The sequence below is a fragment of the Cannabis sativa genome, chromosome 1 (assembly GCF_029168945.1).
Source record: "Cannabis sativa cultivar Pink pepper isolate KNU-18-1 chromosome 1, ASM2916894v1, whole genome shotgun sequence".
NCBI classification, from domain to species: domain Eukaryota; kingdom Viridiplantae; phylum Streptophyta; class Magnoliopsida; order Rosales; family Cannabaceae; genus Cannabis; species Cannabis sativa.
This window is the reverse complement of record NC_083601.1, coordinates 47,820,046-47,841,021: the sequence shown is the minus strand read 5'-3', so window position 1 is coordinate 47,841,021 and position 20,976 is coordinate 47,820,046. Positions and strand designations below refer to the sequence as shown.

The window sequence follows — 20,976 nt, the reverse complement described above, 5'->3', positions numbered from 1 at the left end:
AGGATATTGGTTCCAAGTTTGTTATTGTGGAGAGCGACTCGAGGATAGTTATTAATGCTCTCAATGAGAAGGAGTCTCACTAGGCAATTAAAAACTATGTCTCATTTTATAATAGTTATTATCCATTGTTTACTAGTTGTTTTTTCTCTAATATTAGTAGGACTTGTAATTTTAATGCCTATAATGTGGTAAAGTTGGCGTTTACTCACTATAGGTTTGGTTTTATTCTGATATCAACTATTCTTATAAACATATTATGTAATGACCGTGAGGTTTAATTGTGTTTATTTATTCAAGTACACTTTTCTTCAAAAAAAAAAAAATAGAGATATAATTCAACTTTGTAGCTATTATACCTTATTTATTAAGAGTGCTCTTAAATAGTTATTTACTACTCTATCTAAACGAAACATAAACAAACGACAACATACGTATTGTCGTTTTATATTAAACCACAGATACACACCTTAGAATTTTCAACTAGATAAGCAAACTTTACAATATAAACTTAGCAAGAGAAAAGTAATTCATTACACAAAAAAAAAAAGATAAATCACAATTCACAAATTGCATATACTGTGTAACCCATTTATTCTTTTTATTTTTCTCTTTCACAACAACAAAATAATATATACACAAAACCCAACCAAATTATCTAAATGAAAATATATGATATTTAATTAAAACTACAAATCTCTTCTGCAAATCCAAGTTTAGAGCCTTTAGTATCATAAATAACCCTTTGATTCTTCTGTTGATAATTTCCAATAATACCAATTTCTTCTTCATAAGCCAAACTTGCCAAAGCCAAACAAATCTGAGAAGCATCAGTTTTAACCATATACAAAACACCAGTCACATCAATACTCAACTCAGCAGCATTTCCATCAAACTGCATTTTCAATGTTGGAAGGTTGATTTGATCATACCCACTCAGATTGAAACACGTGTCCAATATTGAAAATCCAGGTGCTGAAGGAAACCCAGAAAATTGTTTCACAAACTCTTCTTTCACAACCTTGTAAACTGATGGAGCTAGTCTTGTTATGACTGTACCAGAATCAATCAAAATCCCACCTTTACCAAAAGAATTATTAGAAGAAGAATTTGAAAGTGATAATGCCACTCCACCAACACTAATTCCAGTCATGTTGAGAAAATAGAAAGTGGGCAGTTGTGGATTTTGTACCATTTTGGTAAATAAAATTGGTGTTGAATTTTTGTAAGTAGATGAGTCAAATCCCATAACTAATGAGCCTGAAGCATTAGGCTCTGTACTTGAAGGTAAACAATAAGAGAAAACTCCTTTAAACAATGAATCAGTTTGAGAAATTAATGAGAGATCACTTCTTCCTAACCCCATTAGTCCTGAGGCTCCACCAAACAAGCCCTTGTTGTTTCTACCACACCCGAAAACAAAGCCATTTACAGGAGTTGTTCCGAGTTTGAGATGTTCACTACCAATTTCGCCACTTGTGTATGATCCATCGCCATAGCTAACCATGTAGTTGCAGCTAGTGCTAGGCGGTTTCGAGTATCCACATTCACCTACAAAAGGAGGCCAAAGTAGAAATTTAAGTAAAATAATTGAAGTATGATATTCGTACTTGTTTAGTATTGAACTGGGATCGAGACAACAAAAGCTTTTTTCGAAAAAAAGTTCACATTTACTTTGTTGAAGCTTCGGAATTTCCTAAGAATTAACTTAGCGAAATCTTGTTCAACAATCGTTAGATCAATAACTAAATTGATCAATATTGAACTGGGATCGAGACAACAAAAATTCTTCTACTAAAAAATTGAAGTACAACTGGTCTGCTTCGAGATTTTCTAAGAATAAACTTAGCAAAATTTTATGATAAAGCTGATTGAACGATTTTCAATAATTAGAAAAGGAAAATACTTCAAATCAAGCCTAAAGTACATTAAAATTTGATCAAAATTTGTTTCATTAATTTCTGAAAACAAAATCTATTATATTATGGATCAAAATAGACTGAGTGCCTTTAAATTTTGACAAAATACTTTGAAGAAGATATTAAAAAAACTCGAAAAAAAAATTGTAAGCGAGTGAGCGAGCACGGTTGTCCATGCTCGCTCGTTCGGCTCCTTACCTGAGTTGCCCGTGGCTGATTGTAGGGCTCGACAAGTTGTGGAGTTGCACAAAATCGAATGGTAGGAATGTGATGAAGAAGGGTTGAAGAGGGGGTCTTTTTGGTTGTAACACAACTTGCATGGTTGACATTGAACCCAAGTCAAATCACTGCCTGTGTCAACTATAACTGTCATGTTTTTTCCACCCAATTCGATTGTTACTATGTAGTTTAAGATTTCTAGCTTTATCCCAGAAATGATTGGGATTTGAGTAGTTGATTTATGATCTTCAACATTAATATTGTTATTAATGTTGGTTCTGGTCTTGAATTGTGATTGAAGTGACTTCACATGAAGATCGTCTACAACCAATCTTCTTTTAAGCTTCTTGTTCCAATCAATCATTTTATTAGAACAATGGTCTCTGTGCTTCATTTCCAATATAGTTGCTCCATTTACACTCTCTATAAAAAAAAAACACAAATATATAAATTATACTATATAAAATCTTAGCCCAAATTAAAACAAATTATATAGCAAAAAAAAATCTGAATACATAAACACTCTGTATGAGCATGAAAAGTATGAAACACAAACAATTGTAAATACATAAATAACTCAAATTCTAGAAGAAAAAATAAATAAATTTGCAGAGGAATTTTTTTTTTTTCTTATTAAGATTCAGAAAAAGGAAAAAAGAAGAGAGCTTCTAATAATTAATATATATATTTAGAATATTTTCTTTACTTTTTTAATGCTATAAAAAATTTATGGGAAAAATCCAAAATTCAAAACTGAATAGATCAGCTTTTATATTAATGTGGAAATGAAACAAAGCTATAAAGTAGTTTCTATTCCTAGTCAACAATACTTTTTTCTGGAAAAAATAAATAATGATAAATGAAAAAAATTAAGATTGAGACATTTAGTAAAAGCTTAAAAGCTATTTTTTCTTTTATAAAAAAGAATAGAAACTCACTTGAGTTATGTGATGAAACACAGTTTGAAGCACCACCAACAATATTGGATTGCTTCCATTGAAAATTATTGTCTTTGAGATTGAGTAGCTTCTTCTCAGGAAAACAGAGAACCCCATTTCTAGAAAAGTTTAGAGAAATTAGTAGAAACAAAAGCAAAGAAAAGAACCCCATTTCCATTGTTGATTGGGAAAAAAATGGTATAGTTAGAAAGATAGGAAGAAGAAATGGTATTTATGGAAGAATAAGAAAAGGAGAGAATTAATGAAGATGAGTCTGTGAGAGAGAGAGAGAGGAGTTGAGTTGAGTGAGTTTGGAGATTCCTGGGAATTGGAATTTGGCATGAGAACAAAAGATGAAGGCCTGGCCTTTTAGGACCCCACCTAATGCATGAGAAATTATTGGGGTTTCACGTGCATATATTATATATAGTCTTATGAAACTAATTAAAGATACAATACAATACAAGTGGTTTTGTTTCTTGTTTTTGTTAAGCTACATTGTACTTACAATAATTACACTCAAATATCATGCATAGTGATATGATATTGTTTTTAAAAAATAGGTTAGTTTTGATTTTTATCATTAGAACTTTGTTATATATTAAATTTTGTTTTTCGAACTTTTTAGATCGTTACAATTTTTTTTTTTATGAACTATTCAAATTGTTAGATATTTTGTTTAATTTTACTAACGTGCCTATCAAATTTTAATATAAATCAAATCGTAGCTTTTTTTATGTATCATATTGTGTCTCTAGAATTTTAACATATATCAAATTGTAATTCTTAAACTTTTATCCACATGAGATGTTGGTTAGTAAAATTGAACAAGAATCCTTAAATTCAACAATGTTCATAATTTGGAATAATTTTTAACGATCTAAAAATTTCGATAAGATATATATTAAAATTTGGAAGATAAAAATCATAATTAGCTATAAATATATTATATTTGATATTATTATTATTATTTTGAGTGAGTGAGTGGACTGAAACAATTTTCTAAAAATAAAATAAAAACTATAATTTGATTGGTTCATTTATTCATAATTTTCATGTTATTCTCTCATTGTCTTTGAAGGTGTGAGAAAGATGTATCCTCTTTTAAAATGAGTGGCTCAATATAATTTGTAATAGTATTTGCCCATTATGTTACTATTCATGTAGATTAAGATTAGAAACTCTAGTTGATCATTGTTAATTATTTAATGAATTATGATTAATTAACATGAGGACCCATAAGTAAGTACATGGTTAATTATAATCAAAAAGAGTTTGGAAAAGTATTGCCTATAAGAAATAAAAAAAAACATGTCTTAGTTATTTTTTTAATAATATGTCTCATAGTTCTTAATTTTTAATGTATTGTGTTATGATTTATGATATATAAAAATATTTATATATATATATATATATATTACAAAAGACTGATTTATGTTTTTTTGTAAATATAAAAGTGTGTATAATTTTGTTGTGTTTTTCTAGCATTACTCAAATTCATAATACATCAAATCGAGCTTTTATACATTTTTAAAAAAAGAAGATCAAAGCTCTTTTATGTAATAGATTGTTTTTTAAACAAAAAAATATACTTACAAATTGGAAGATATTGAAATGAAATTAGCATCAAGTGACCAAGGGCCGGATGTCTACGAAGGAGAATGGTCCTCGATGGATTGGACATTCTCCTATGGTGACTATTAGTATAATTTTTAATGCACAAAAATAAAAATAAAAAAATATATGTTGGGTTAGGTTAAGTCCTATTTTGAGTTTGAGTATATAAAGGAACACCCACAAAACTTTATTGGACTTTTTAGCTGGATTTTGACATGTTGTTCCTCAATAGATGATAACTTGCTTTTTCTATCTCTTATTTCTTTTTAAATATATATATATATATATATATGAAGAAAATGAAAAACAAAAAAAAGGCACATTTTTAGATAAGTCAAGTGGTTAGAAATGATGGATGTATAAATAATATAATAGTATTGCATTTAGTCACGGACCCAGAATTTTTACTTTGTGGGGACTTATTTATCATAAGAAGATATTTATAACTATATTATAATCACTCTTATTAAATTTATCTAATTTTATGGGGGCTATTCTACTATTTTGGTTTATTATTATTAAATTGAAAAATTTACATTTAATTTTTTAAAAGGCAGTATTTTTGTTAGTAGAGGCTATAGCCCCACATTACTGGTCCGTCCCTGATTGCATTTGCATGTTGTTTGATAATATACATATATATTTAGAATAAAAGGATGATGCATTAGATTCTTGATAAATTGAGCTATAACTTTCCCTTTGTTTATGAAGAGCACCACTAAAATTTCTATAATTTAAATATATTGTCAAAAATTTATTTTCTCTCTTTTAACTATTCTTGGAAACTATTAAAAACGTACCGTTTTGGATCAGTATTCACTTTTTTTTAGGGCTGTACAGAAATTTTCGTAAACTGCCTAATCCGAATAACCCGACTAAACCAAACTGACAAAACCCATAAAAAATACAAACCGACTTGACAAAATTCTAAACCGCCCAATCTGTAAATTGGGCGGGTTGAATTTTGACCCAAACCGCCCAATGAAACTGCCCAAACCAATTTCACCCGATTTTCAGTTTTTTTTTTTTTTTTTTTTTTATCCTCGCGTGGCGGTTCGTTGAAGCCAAAGGAGCTTCTTCTTGTGCTGCAGCAGTGGCGGCTGGCAGCTAACACAACCAGGGGAGTCACGGCAACAGCAACAGGCGCAGATCACGGATCCTCTAAATATTTTGATATTAGGTATGATTTATTTCCCTAGCATTTTTTAATTTTGCAATCAATGGTTAATACTCAATATAAATGTATTGTTTCATGTTCGGTGTCATAATGCGTTGTTGGATAATGAATGTTATAAACTGCACATTCTCGCTCAAGAGATCTGTTACCTATTGCAAAATTTTCCCAAGTTGACTTTATAACCGTGGATTGATGGTACATGTATATTTATCAATTAGTAGTGCAGTATCAAAAGGTTGTCTGGGATGAAGATTGGTTTTGTATTTTACTTCTTAATGCATAACTCACTTAGGATTGAGGGGACTAAGAGTAAGGCTTTTAAAAGATTCATAAACGTTTATAATTTCATTTTAAATAAAGAAATCTCCCATTTTTAGTTTGAATCCAAACAAGAAAAAAAATCATTAATTTAGATATTTTTTGTTCTCTTTTATATATTGTTTTTTGGTGATCGAATTCGACATTTACTGATTTTCAAAAAAAAAAAAAAAGTGGACATTTATTTGATTAGGTAACTATTGTTTGAGAATTTATATATAAATATCTATATATCTATTCTATATAAAGTGTGCCTATATAACCGAATTCTTGGTTTTTGAGAAATTCATGGGACTTTTTATTTATATTAAAATAATATAGTTTATTATTAAAAATAAAATGGTTTATGAGAAATTCATGGGTCACTTTTTATTTATATATAATAAAATAAAAATAAAATAAATTTCATTAAATAAAAAAAAAAATAGAATTCTAGATTTTCTTTAATTATCGTATTTCTAACCCTATTTGATTATTTATGCCTCTTTTATAAACTCTATTTGATTACAGTTAAGATTATAAGATTAATTCAAATTATTGTTCATATGTTGATTAAGGATAAGATTAATTCAAATTATTGTTCATATGTTGATTAAGGATTAATGAATATATGAACAATAATTTGAATTAATCTTATAATCTTAACTTTTTAATTCAATTAATAATTATTTGTCACGTAATTATTAAGTCTTTTCCCTTTAATTTTTCTTTTGTTGATGATGCTAATTTAGTCATATTTTGATTTCTACAATTTTTGTGTTCAGACCATTAAGGTAGTGTTCTACTAGGGGATCTAACGAGTTTCGCCCCTTCGCTAATGGCCTCTAAGAGTTCAAATTCCAGTATTGTATAAATCTTCAATTTGTTCTATTTCTTATATTAACTGAAATTTTGCTACTTTTTTTTTTTAATTTACAACTTTATTGTTTATATCTTATTAGGGACATTCATAGAAATTTGGGTTTCTTTGAAATATACAATTAATGAGCATTACTTTTTGATCATAGTGTGTTTTCCATGGCTGAAAATCTCAATAATCTCTATCATTTGATATCAAATAAAATAAAATTATCATGATACATACATTATGGTTATTTAATGAGTAATTAGTGTGTTGAAATTGTCAAGCTGACATTTAGAATTATTTATAATTGAATTGTTTCTTTGTCAAAATTAATATTAAGTATATTTATATGTTTATAGCCTTATCTATTTTCTCTTAGATCAAGCATGCTCATATAGCAAAAAAATCATACTCATATAGACATGTTATTTTCATTTTGTAATTTAGATCTTCTTAGTCATTATTTAGTTCACTTAAACCTTTTTCGATTATGGTAACTGAAGTTTTGTTTCTTTTAGGTACTCTATTACAAAGATCTGTATTACATGTATTATTTATTTTTGACTATGAGGAGGTGGATTTCTTTATTTGGTAACATATAGAGTGACAAATTATTGTTCATATATTGAATAATTATTTTTGATTAATGAGATTTATATCTATTCTATATAAAGTGTGCCTATATAACATAATTCTTTGTTTAAGAGAAATTCATGGATGGCTTTTTATTTATATTAAAAATAAAATTATTTATTAATAAAAATAAATGGTTTATGAGAAATTCATGGTCACTTTTTATTTATATATAATAAAATAAATCCTATTAAATCCAAAAAATACGATTGGGTTTTTGTTACTTAATTAAAATTCCATTCAATATAAAATTATTTTAACAATAATATGTGAATTAATGTACACACACCATCCCGAGCAACACCTAGCCCCAAACCATCGATCCTTTAGACGCAAAGATCATAATCGCACCATCAACATTTACACCTTAATCTTGTTCAAAATAGATTATCATCCATTTCAAAAAAAAAAAAAAAAAAAAAAAAAAAACCCCATATATATATCTAATAAAATAATATTAAAAATCAATAGTTATTTAATACAATAATTATTTGAAGAAAAAATATTGTTAGTTATTATTTAAAATTATTTTTACGTATATTTAATTAATTTAAATAATGGTGTTGCAAATTAAAAGTAAATACTAAATGCAATATATTAGTGTAAAAAGTTACTTACTCTAAATTTATAACCATTTACAATTTTTTAACACTCAAAAAGTTACCGAGTTTGTTTTCTATAGCTCTACTTATAAAGGTAAAAAAATATTTTTAGATTGACTTCTCTATTCCGTTTATTAAATGAATTATTTTCAAGTTGACACATTAACTTAAAAATGACACAATACTACAAAGTATACACTTATATTCATTCTATTTATTGAGAATCAAAACTTCAATCTTCTTCACTAGATTAACCAGACACACACAATATTTGGACATAAACACAGGACACAATATATTATAACTCAAACTCAAAAACACTTAGTTGAAACTTGAATGAATAATGCCACTCTTTTAAGTTTTAAGACTGTATATGACTATGCAATTTTGGTTATTGTATTATCATTCTTGCTATATAGTTGTGTGACAGTCAGTAGTCCCGTGATCCGTAAGGGGAAATACCGGGTAAGCTGTACAATCCCACACCGCCTGGGGAAGGTTAAGTGGGATGATTCTGAGACTGTGTAGGTATGGGACTACACAGTTGAAGAGAGCTTAAATGGATTGATTGGTACTACCTATGTCAACAAGGTGCATCTTGTTTTTCGGTAGCCCATCACGAAAGAACTCCACAGTTAAGCGTGCTTGACCTGGGAGCAATTTCAAGGATGGGTGACCTCCTGGGAAGTTTTCCCAGGATGCGTGCGAGTGAGGACAAAGCACGCTGAAAACACTCGTGTTGGTCTGTAGGTCGATCATCGGTCCATGAAGCGTAGTGCGGTACTCGTGTATAAGAGCCATTAGTCCGTGGGTGTAAGGACCCAATGGAGGCTTGAAGCGGGGACGTTACAAATGGTATCAGAGCTGACCCGGCGGAAGTGTGGTTGACGAGGACGTCGGACCTCGTAAGGGGGGGTGATTGTGACAGTCAGTAGTCCCGTGATCCGTAAGGGGAAATACCGGGTAAGCTGTACAATCCCACACCGCACAGGGAAGGTTAAGTGGGATGATTCGAGACTGTAGGTATGGGGACTACACGGTTGAAGAAGCTTAAATGGATTGATTGGTACTACCTATGTCAACAAGGTGCATCTTGTTTTTCGGTAGCCCATCACGAAAGAACTCCACAGTTAAGCGTGCTTGACCTGGGAGCAATTTCAAGGATGGGTGACCTCCTGGGAAGTTTTCCCAGGATGCGTGCGAGTGAGGACAAAGCACGCTGAAAACACTCGTGTTGGTCTGTAGGGTCAGTCATCAGTCCATGAAGCAGCCAGAGTGCCGTACTCGTGTATAAGAGCCATTAGTCCGTGGGTGTAAGGACCCAATGGAGGCTTGAAGCGGGGACGTTACAAGTTGATCATTTTTTAGATTTTTGATGTGGAATTTCATATTGTGAGCTTTTTAGAGTTTCTAATCGACTTCAATGAGTAATAGATTTATATAATTATACTTTGAATAAATTTTGATAATGTTGTTTGCTGGATTCCTATTTTGTTATTAGGTAACATAATATTATTATTCGTTAGGTCTGTCACAATTATTAAGTGAGAATGAATCAATTTAAAAACCTTTCACTATATTGAAAGGTGAGATTGATTTTAATATGAGCTTAATTATATTTTTTATTTCGTATATCTATTATTTTATTTGAAAATATGTGAATAAATGACTACATTATATACAACAATTAAGGACATCACTCCAACTACAGAAAGTTGGAAGAATAAAATGAGAGTGTTAGAAAAATTTGAAAAGCGGACAAATAAGAGTTCACCACTTTTTGAACAATGACTATGTGGCAGCCTATATGAAGTTTATTTACCAATCTTTATTTTCTTAAGCTTCTTTATTGTAAATATTTAATTTGTTATATTTACTTTTTTACAAAAGTAACTTTACTATTTTTACCCCCAACAGAAACCCTAGAAATTAACGGAAACATATTCCACCAAGCTTTGAATTGCAGCCTCTTCTTGTTCTTCCACCACACACACAACGACAACGCTCGCGCTCTTCATAGCTCATCATCGTCGGCCACCGCGGACTTCACTCGCCGGCTCGGCCTTCCTCTTTTCGCTTCTCTCGGTAAATATCTCTAAGTCATGACATTCAGCCATAAATTTTCTTCAAGATGAACACAAATGAAAAATTGTCCGAACAACTTATGTCCCAATATTTATAAATTTGAACTTTCTGTAGCTTTGAATTGATAGGCGGGGAATTCAATTTTGATGCCATTTTTTGTTTGGCTATTTGTATTTTAATATTGATTGTAGTTGATATGTTTATATAATGTATCTGTGTGAAAAAATGGTCACAGTTAGGGCAGCTGACGAAGCTGCTTTTTCAGTACTTTTATGGAAGTTTAGCGTTTCATGTTCATTGTCTAATTTTACTAAAAAAAATCAAGTCTTAATCTAATCTCCTTAATTGGGAGGTGAGAAGTGAGCTTCTTTCTTTTAACTCACTGGTGATATCCTTAATTGGATTTTGGACCCAGAAATTTGGGTTTCAGTCAGAAGTATGCTTCTCTATTGTGTCACAGTCTGAGGAGTGCCAAGGATTGTGCTTTTCATGGAGGAGTGGCAAAGCTCCCTTGAGCATTATTCAAGGTTGATGGCGGGGGTTTCTGATTTAAGGCAGATTTCCAGCTTATTATCCTTTGAACTAGAGAAATGAGGGTGATAGCCCTGTTTTTGTTATCCCAGGGTTCTAAGTTTTTAATCTGTTTGAGGATACAACTGTTGGGTGTGTGTAGGCTGTGGCTGTCTTTTTGTGGTTCTTCTGGTTTTGGGGAAGCATGCTAATTTTTTTTTCTCAAATTGCTAAGTTGTGGTTGTTTCTGCAATTGCTTTTAAAAAGGGGTGCTTGTTTGGTAGCTCACAATTCACAAATAACTACCTGTCTTTGTTTTCTTTAGTCTGATTTTACTAGTTTTCTCTTTCTCTTTCTCTTACTCATCTTTCTTTGTCCAATTGCCATTGCTGCTTCACAGCCCCCACTGCCGATTCTAGGTTTTTAGCTATACAAATTGTTGTGTTTGTAATTTTTTTTAAAAAAATTAATTAAAGTTCTATGAATTTCTGTAAAATAATAATAACCATTAAATTCATGTATGTTGTAAGAGATGCCGCCAACGACTAAAGATAGCTCTTCTTTGGACAAGGAGAAGATTTTGGACCTCTTTCTGCGTATTCAATTGGATGAAAGGACTGCAAAAAACACCCTTGCTAATGCAAAAGTCACTACCAGTCTTGTTACTGTCATTCACGAGGTCTTTATTTATATATGTAAATCTATAGTTATGTGTATGGTATATAGATAACTTCATACTTTCACTTCTCAAGTTCCGTTTTCTTTTTTTTTGTTAATTATTTTTGTGGATTCATTTTCAGGCTGATGTAACTGAGGGATGTGATCGGACTACTGGCAATCTTTTGTACACGGTAACACTGTTTATAACTACATTAGCTTTATTACATTTGTTTTTTTAATGTAAACTGAAACAGTTATGATGTTATTAGGGAAATGTCTGATTTATTTCATTTAAGATTGAAAAGCAGAAAACAAAAGTGTATTCAAGCAAGTTGTAAAGCACTTAATATCTTGTCAAGTTCACTTTGAATTTATTTATGAAGTAGGATGTTATTTGATAATCATAAGAATTTGTAACAGGTTTCCACCAAGTACCCTGCCAATGCTCTTGTTCATCGCCCGACATTTTTAAAATATGTTGTTTCATCAAAGGTGGGTTCACACATAGAAACTACATTAAATCGTCTGATTGTGAGCTTTTCATTTTGTTTATTTTTACTTTGTTGGTAAACGCAGATTAAAACTCCAGCTCAATTAGAAGCTGCATTTTTATTTCTTACAAACATTGGCTCTGAAGATTTTAAGTTGGAAGATTTTGAAGTGGCATGTGGTGTAGGTATAAAACATTGGATTGCATTTTTATATTGTGTAATTGTATCATGTGTTTCGTCTGTGTTTCTCATGTGGCTGGAGCTTTTTTGTGTTCAATTAGGTGTCGAGGTTTCAGCTGAAGAAATTGAAAGAACCGTAAATGAGGTGTTTGAAGAGAGTAAGGGTGTCATTTTGGAGCAAAGGTATCGAACAAACGGTAATTTTCCTATTTGGTCTATTTTTCATGTTATAATTGTATACATTGTATTGTATCAAATTTTCACATCTGTTGCTTTCTATAGTGGGTGATTTATTCGCAAATGTTCGGAAGAGGCAGCCATGGGCTGATCCAAAAATTGTGAAGGTGATATTTTATTTTGCTTATATACAAATCCTATTAAAATGTTACATATTTTTTTTTTTATTAAAAGTGTTTTTTATGCTTTTCTTTTTGTCATAGAAACTCATTGATGCAAAACTATATGAATTACTTGGTGAAAGGACTGCTGCAGATGATGAAAAGGTTCCTAAAAAGAAGAAAGAAAAAAATCCTAAAGCAGAGGTGTGCTAATTAATTATATATGTTTCCTTTTTTCTTTATCTCAACTACCTTTTGTGATTTTATTAATTGCTCTCTTTGTATACACATGTCTAGGAGAAAAAGATTATTGTTTCTACGCCAGAACCATCTGAAGAAGACAGTAATCCATTTTTGATTTTTCCTCAACCAGAGGAAAACTTTAAGGTATGTTTTACAGCTTTCTTTTAAGAAGATAGTCATTTTTTTATGTTGAATTCTATAGAAAATTTATAGAATATTCTGTAGAAAATCTATGTTGAATTCGATATTTCAGACTAGAATGTTCATGGTCAACAAAACTTGACACAGGTGGATATTTGTTTGAAAATTTGCAGCCTAGTTTCCGTCTATTTAGATGATTAAAATTTGATTGTGTTAGGCCTTAGAATTGGTAGGGTGTACTAGCATATGGTAAATAAAAAAAGGGTATTTGAGTCTTTATTTGGGAGGGTAGTTTTGAGTAAGAAATTGCTATATATAGGTGAGTAAGAGAATAGAATGGGTATGCAATGTATTGAGTGAATCTCTATTTGCATCAAAGGGGCCTAAGGGCTCCCATAGTTTGTAATTGGTTCTCTCTTATATTCAATATAATTTTCCTACTGTTCGCCTACCAATTTGCTACTGTTCTATTGCTACTATTGCTGGTTCTTGTTATTATATTGGTTACTGGTTTGAGAGATTAGCAGCAGGGTCTTATTAGATTGACTTACATTTGGATATGCATTTTTGATTCGGTTTTCCTATTTCACATCAATGCTAGTTTCGTTTTTTTCTAGTTTAGAACATATTCATGCACATGATATTCTGAGTTTTTGTTGACATATTTGAAATTAGCTTTAACTGATGCCTTCATCTTGTCTATGAATGTAATTTTTTGGCATGAAAGTAGTTATGGATATTTTATCTGTTTCTTTGCTGAACAATTTGTTCTTCTTTCCAACATGTGTACAATTTTGCTGTCATTATCAGGTGCACACTGAAGTTTTCTTTAGTGATGGCTCCATTCTCAGATGTTGCAATACCAAGGAGCTGCTTGAAAAACACTTGAAAGTGACAGGAGGGAAAGTTTTGACTCGCTTTCCTCCTGAACCAAATGGCTATTTGCATATAGGTCATGCCAAGGTACAAGTCTACATATTTTAGATTAATATACTTGGTTGCCTTGAAAATAGTTTTTTTTTTAATTATTTCTGTGTGTATATATATTTTTATTTTACGATAATTAGATCAAGCTTATAATTTTTTTTTTTTTTTGAATTCTATATGCTTTAAGCTTCAAACTTATGCCTTCAACATGGTTATTTTTCTTGTTCTGAAGTATATACTTGAAATATTTACATTTGATGCTGTTAATCAGGCAATGTTTATAGACTTTGGACTGGCTAAAGAAAGAGGTGGTGGATGCTATCTAAGGTGAGAAAAAGCTCATTTTTGTTCTTTGTTTTGTACATTATTTCACTGCAGAGGAAAAATAGAAGTATCATTTGACAGTTTTGTGATTCTCGAAGCTAGAAAAAATTGTTTTTAAAAAAATAATGAAAATTGTACTTACTATTATTTGTAAGTGGGGGAATTTCCAATCTTTAAATATTTTAAATTCAGCATATCACTTTTTCTTAGTTCATTGAGTGATCTCTATTAGGTTTGATGATACAAACCCAGAAGCTGAGAAGAAAGAATATATTGATCATATTAAAGAGATTGTCAAATGGATGGGTTGGGAGCCATTTAAGGTATATAACTGATGACTTGCATTAATTGACTCTCTTGCTCTTATTATTTATGTAGCTGATTATCTTGGGTTGTCCTCCAGATTACGTATACTAGCGATTATTTCCAAGAGCTATTTGATTTAGCTGTGGAGCTGATACGAAGAGGTCATGCTTATGTTGATCACCAGGTCTAGTTCCATACTAGTACTCTGCACATTTCTATAAAAAATGTGTATGTGTATATGTTCTTTCGATGTGTCATGATTTTTAATGTTTTTGTTCAACATCCTATTTCTGAATCCTGGTCTACTTCTTGTTTCTATCTGTGCCACTGAAATACCATTTCTAATGTATAATGACACATTTTTGGACTGGGCTACTGCATGACCTGATCTCTAATTTACACCAATATGAACTGTGATTTAGGTTTCATCTTTCTCTAGGATTATTATCTCCCATGCATAATGAATTTTTTCTTCATCATTATCAGTACAATAGTAACTGTTATTAATTTTCCATATGATGGGTTTGGTCTGAGAAAGTCCCTTTTGTTTGTGAAATCTTGGTTATAGACACCTACTGAGATAAAGGAGTATAGGGAAAAGAAGATGAATAGTCCTTGGAGAGACAGACCCATTGCTGAATCTCTGAAACTCTTTGAGGATATGAGGCGGGGTCTCATTGAAGAAGGAAAAGCAACACTTCGAATGAAGCAAGACATGCAGAGTGATAATTTTAATATGTATGATCTTATTGCATATCGAATCAAGGCAAGTGGCAACATTTCTCATTACTCCTAAGGTGAACATATACACATATTATCTTAATGTTGTTGTTTCATCTTTACAGTTTACTCCCCATCCACATGCTGGAGACAAGTGGTGTGTCTATCCAAGTTATGATTATGCTCACTGTATCGTTGATTCTCTTGAGAATGTTACACATTCGGTATGCATCCCTTTTGATTAGTATTCATCCAACTTCCTGGTTAATCATATACACTACGCACGTTAAATGCTATAAAAGATCGTAGTGAATATTTAAAGATTCTTCTTTTAATATTTAAACAGCCATGTTGGACTTGTTAATCTGTGTTATATACCTCTATTAAATTTATCAAGAATTTTTGTAGCTCTGTACCCTTGAATTCGAGACACGACGGGCATCGTACTACTGGTTGTTGCACTCACTGGGCATTTACCAACCGTATGTCTGGGAATATTCACGTTTGAACATCAGTAACACTGTCATGTCAAAGCGCAAGGTGAGTGAAACCTAAGGAACAAATTTCTAGGTGTAGCCATGAAACTTTTATGACAGTATCTTCAAATTTTCCTGACTTACCGGATACCCTGTTGCATGCAGTTAAATCGATTAGTGACAGAAAAATGGGTTGATGGTTGGGATGACCCTCGCCTTATGACACTAGCGGGCTTACGGCGTAGGGGTGTGACTTCAACTGCAATTAACACGTTTGTTCGAGGAATTGGAGTCACGAGAAGGTTCAGTATATCACGATAAAAACATTCAAGATCTACATGCCTATTGCTCTCTTCTTTAATGCTTTTATTGTTCCTTGTGGTACAGTGATTGTAGCATGATTCGTGTGGATCGTCTGGAGTTTCATATTAGAGAAGAATTGAACAAAACATCTCCTCGAATGATGGTTGTTTTACATCCACTAAAGGTATTCTTTGTTTTCTTGTTGTCCTCGTTATGCACTGCCTCTTTCATCATTCTAATATTTGGTGTTGTTTTAAGGTTGTTATTACCAACTTAGAAGCTGGCACTGCAATGGACCTTGACGCTAGGAAATGGCCCGATGGGCAAGCTGATGACGCCTGTGCTTTCTACAAGGTAACACCGAGTACTACATACTTTGATATATCCCTCACTAGAATATTATTTACATTTTTTCTCCTGTGATTTTCAGTTGATAAAGTTTTTCATCTATGTAACATAACACGTAATTTTAGTAGCAATATCAATATGTTGGTTTATTTTTTATTCTTTCTAAAATTGATACTGGTCCCGGCTGTTCTGATTTTGGCCTAATGTTATTTTGAAGGCGTTTTGTTTTTCTAATATGTAACTTCTTTTCTTCCTTCTCTTTAGGTTCCCTTTTCCAATGTAGTGTATATCGAACGCTCTGATTTTCGGTTGAAAGATTCAAAAGATTACTATGGGCTTGCTCCTGGTAAATCTGTGTTACTCAGGTAAGACTGGTACACAATAATAGTGTCTCTCTGTTATTTATTCGTGGTTTTGTCGTAGATTTTTACGTAATACTTCTTGATGTTGGGTTCAGATACGCTTTCCCTATCAAATGTACGGATGTCATCCTAGCCGATGATAAGGAAACTGTTCTTGAAGTTCGGGCCGAGTATGATCCTTCTAAGAAGACAAAGCCAAAGGTATTTGTTATGTCACATTTTTGTTTGAAGAGATCTGTAGTGGTGCCAAACTGACCAACGGCTTTTTTTTTTTTGAAACTCTATAATAAATATTTTACAGGGTGTCCTACACTGGGTTGGTGAGCCTTCTCCTGGGGTTGACCCAATCAATGTGGAAATTAGATTGTTTGACAGATTATTCCTTTCCGAGGTCTTTACAAATGCAGCTTCTTTCTTGCTCATTCTTTCATTCTCCTTAGAAAATATATTGAAATTTAACTTTATTTTATTCTTTCAATGCACATTAGAATCCTGGTGAACTTGAAGACTGGCTTGCGGATTTGAACCCGCAATCCAAAACGGTTATCCACAATGCTTATGCTGTGTCAGCGCTTGGAAATGCAGCTGTCGGTGATGGATTTCAGTTTGAACGGCTTGGTATTTTCCTTAGCCCTTACTTTTTAACAATTTCATCGAATGATTTTGACTCTTGTCCCCATTTTTGTTGTTCTGTCATACAAGCTCACAAAATTAGGCTATATATCTTTATCTAACAGTATCCTTGCTCTTTACTTTAATCTTTAAGTAACAATAAAATATCGTATACATTTTTAGGCTATAATATGTAATGGGATATTTGCGGCATATCTACTTATTAAAGTTATTAAAACTGTAATTCGGTTAGTTTCTGTTTGCTTACTTCTGTTAGGTGGTGATTAGGATGATACGTGTGATTACCAAATTGGCTACCTCATTAATATTTTTTAAAAATTAGGTGGTGGTAATGGAAGTTAACAGTTCTTAGTAACAAGATTTTAGTTTTAGTAATTTTGGGTAGTTTTGCCGCTTAAGCATTATTTCTTTGCTGTACCTATAATTTGCATAATAGAATTTCAGTTGGTCATAACCATAATTGAAGGTGTTTGATTCAAAGTTTAATTAACCATGTGGTGTAGGGTATTTTGTGGTCGATAAGGATTCAACTCCGGAGAAGCCGGTCTTTAATCGGACGGTGACGCTTAGAGACAGCTACAATAAGAGTGGAAAGTAGGGAACTAAAATGGACTTTGAGTCGAGCAGAAACTACTAATTGTATTTGGCAACTTTATGATTTTGTAAGATGTTGTAATTGGCAACCCAAATTTAAGAAAGCATTCACACAGGTCAATTTTGAGTCTCCATAGAAAGATAGTTTTGTATTATTTTATGATTTTGAAGTGTAAGGAGCTGTTTGGTGTGAATAGTAATTTCTTAAGATTTTCATGTATGGTACAACTTTTGACATTATATATTATATTTATTTATTTTTAGCTAGTCTATTTGTATTTGGAGTAACAAATGATAATGAACTTTGAAGTTCAACATAACTAATATCAATTTACTCCATGTGGACTTTGAAGTCCTCATCCCTATCCGCATTTTATTTTGACCAATGAGAATTTTACTTGTGTTGATTGGTTGAGTAGTGAAACAATATGTATAATATGGTGATGGATCTATATAATTAATTGGTATATCATTCTATATATGAAAGTTGCCTTAATGACATTAAATATTTTTTTAAAGAACATTATTTATTTAATTAAATTATATGACATTATTTACTATAACAAAGATTAAAATACAGTACCTAAATAAAAAATTAAACTTACAACTAAATATAAAATAAGAATAATTATTAATTTTTTTTATGCATTATTCTGTTCAACCAAATACAAATCTTAATCTTTAAATTGCATTCCACTATATTCTTGCTCATTCTAAAATTTTAAAGTATATTAAAGATTACGAAGTTATAGAGTATAAGCAACAATTTGGTAGAGAAAAAAAAAACCATGTAATTAAATTTATCATTATTTTCTTTTAAAAATGAAAGATATATTAAGGGAGTTATGTGTTTGGATATCAAGTCTTTCTATACATAATAAATTAGTAATTACACAATTTAATAATATTAATTAGGATAATTGTCATGTATAGGAAAGTTTTTAATTTTAATTACACCATAAATTTGGGCATTAATCCTTTGAATGATTCTATGAAAGGAAAGAAAGAAAGTGATATACTGAATTTACTAAAAAAAAGAATGGTAATTCTCATTGATGAGGTGGCACCCAGTTTTTAAGGCTTTTTTAATGGAGAAAAGAATCTAATTTTGGTTCCAAAAGCTAGTGTAAGGCATATGTTTCATATTTAGGTACTTAAAAATTAGCATTCTTAATTATATAAAAAGAATATATAAAATGTAGAAGCAGTTTACATTAAGATTTTAACAGAAATATTATGATAAATTTCTACGAAATAATAGTAATTTTAATAGAAAAGTCATTAGTCTATTGGAATAATAAATAATAATAATAATAATTATTTGAAGTAAATTGTATGCTAATAAAATAAGTAGAAGCAGAAAATATGGAAATTAAAGGAAACTATCAATTGTTTAGAATAGATGGTCTAGTAGAAAGGACCTAGTTGTTCGTCCTCATCGTCCGAGCACAAAAAATTCGGGACCTGAGCTGCTTCTGAAGCTTGATTCGGTGGCAGACCCATTTCTCTGGCACGAGATTGACCCGTTGGTGTTGTAGGTAGAGGACCAATGGTTTCCGCATGCGACTGACCCATTGGTCTTGTAGGCAGGGAACCAATGGGTCCCACATGCGACTGACCCATTGGGAGAAATACTGCTATACGCGACATACCCATTGGTCCTGCAAGCTCATTTGGGAAATGACTCATTAGTGTTCCAGCACAGTAATAGTATATTGGCGAAAAGGGAGAATAAGCAGTTTGTGGGTGCGGGAGAGAATTTGGAGTAAATGACCAATACGGTATAGTAATGAAAAGCGATATGGGAGGGGGATTCGAATTATAAGAATAAGAATGCGAATAAGAATAGGGATTCAAATTGAGGCAAGGACTAGTACTCCAACTCCAATTGGTGTGGTTAGTATGAAACAAATGATTGGGTTGAAAAGTGTGGTGATCATTGTTCAAAAAATGAACCCCAATACTTAAATTGCTTGGAGAGAATCCAACGTTTTGTTGCCCACTAAAACTCTGCCCTTCGAATTGTTGATCCATATTGCTACCTGAGTATAGATTCAGAAAAATAATCAATCAAATCATCCAATTCAATTATATTATATAGAAAAATAATAAAATAGAGGATTTACCTCCACCCATTTTCATCATCACCCTAAACACCTATTCATTTATTTATAATAAAACAAGGGATATTTATATTGCAATCTTTCCTATAATAAATAAATCTTTTGTGATTTTGCAACCTAATAATTTGTTTATATAATTTGTTTGTCTCAAAAATAAAAATAAATATAGAAAGTTTAAAGGAACCGAAAAAAGAAAACCTTTCTAATTTTATTTCTAGTTCTTACTATTTTCCGTTAGCTATTTATACACAAATATTACAAAAATATATATATTTAATTGAAAAAAATTAAGTTTAGACTTTATTATACGGCATTTTTTTTTTTATATTTAAAATTAAGTTTCTCTCTATAATTTGATTGACAGGTTCATTGCATTATATATATTATGTATGCTTATAATTTCTATTAGTTTTTTTTTTTTTTTTTATTTCGTTAGTTTTCTATTAGCTTTTTTTATTTCGTTAGTGCTCAATAATGTTATATTAAGCCTCTTCTATTCGTATAAATAGATAATAAATATAAATATTTACATTAATGGGTAATACCTTATATATACATATTTACAATAAAAAATCCTTGTTTATGTATAATGTTTTAAATTTTTATTCTTTTCACATATAAATGTAGATTTACTTACCTCTTTTTTCTAGACTTAATATTGAATGATGAGATTTTTTTTAAATTTATGATCCCACATTGTTTATTATTTTTTTCTAAAATCTTAATATCTTTACAGATTTAAGAATTTTAATTTTTTATTCTCTATAACTTTTGGTAATATTTCTTCTATTTGAATAGAGTATTATATGGTAAGTTCTCTACATATTTCTTAATAAGTTAACCAAGGACATGCTTTTTATTTTTTTTATTAGCATTAACAATAACTTTTTATTGGCATTAACCAAACCGATTTTTTAGCTATTTTTTTTCTTATTTTTATATTTAATT

The 20,976-nt window shown here is 30.9% G+C and overlaps 2 protein-coding genes across 2 annotated transcripts; one reads left to right on the top strand and one right to left on the bottom strand.

Moving 5' to 3' along the window:
- Positions 1 to 479: 479 nt before the first annotated feature.
- Positions 480 to 3,659, bottom strand: LOC115704291 (aspartyl protease family protein At5g10770). Its single transcript, XM_030631504.2, has 3 exons — positions 3,074 to 3,659; positions 2,115 to 2,558; positions 480 to 1,548 (listed from the first exon to the last, which is right to left on the bottom strand). The coding sequence occupies exons 1-3, from the start codon at positions 3,249 to 3,251 to the stop codon at positions 677 to 679; spliced, it is 1,494 nt and encodes a 497-aa protein (XP_030487364.2). The 5' UTR covers positions 3,252 to 3,659; the 3' UTR covers positions 480 to 676.
- Positions 3,660 to 10,138: 6,479 nt separating this feature from the next.
- On the top strand, positions 10,139 to 18,172 carry LOC115707980 (glutamine--tRNA ligase). Its single transcript, XM_030636104.2, has 24 exons — positions 10,139 to 10,349; positions 11,390 to 11,538; positions 11,660 to 11,710; positions 11,940 to 12,011; positions 12,096 to 12,195; positions 12,292 to 12,387; positions 12,473 to 12,534; positions 12,631 to 12,732; positions 12,826 to 12,915; positions 13,723 to 13,875; positions 14,111 to 14,166; positions 14,396 to 14,486; positions 14,567 to 14,653; positions 15,038 to 15,235; positions 15,315 to 15,413; positions 15,598 to 15,729; positions 15,831 to 15,967; positions 16,053 to 16,152; positions 16,227 to 16,322; positions 16,581 to 16,681; positions 16,774 to 16,879; positions 16,980 to 17,069; positions 17,167 to 17,296; positions 17,815 to 18,172. The coding sequence occupies exons 2-24, from the start codon at positions 11,392 to 11,394 to the stop codon at positions 17,907 to 17,909; spliced, it is 2,391 nt and encodes a 796-aa protein (XP_030491964.2). The 5' UTR covers positions 10,139 to 10,349; positions 11,390 to 11,391; the 3' UTR covers positions 17,910 to 18,172.
- Positions 18,173 to 20,976: the final 2,804 nt, after the last annotated feature.

Coding starts and splice junctions, on each gene's coding strand:
- LOC115704291 (XM_030631504.2), bottom strand. CDS start 3,251: ATGGAAATGGGGTTCTTTTCTTTGCTTTTGTTTCTACTAATTTCTCTA. Junction 2,559..3,073: donor TGTTTCATCACATAACTCAA/GTGAGTTTCTAT, acceptor TTTTTTTTATAG/AGAGTGTAAATGGAGCAACT. Junction 1,549..2,114: donor ATCAGCCACGGGCAACTCAG/GTAAGGAGCCGA, acceptor CTCCTTTTGTAG/GTGAATGTGGATACTCGAAA.
- LOC115707980 (XM_030636104.2), top strand. CDS start 11,392: ATGCCGCCAACGACTAAAGATAGCTCTTCTTTGGACAAGGAGAAGATT. Junction 12,196..12,291: donor TGAAGTGGCATGTGGTGTAG/GTATAAAACATT, acceptor GTGTTCAATTAG/GTGTCGAGGTTTCAGCTGAA. Junction 17,070..17,166: donor ACAGATTATTCCTTTCCGAG/GTCTTTACAAAT, acceptor AATGCACATTAG/AATCCTGGTGAACTTGAAGA.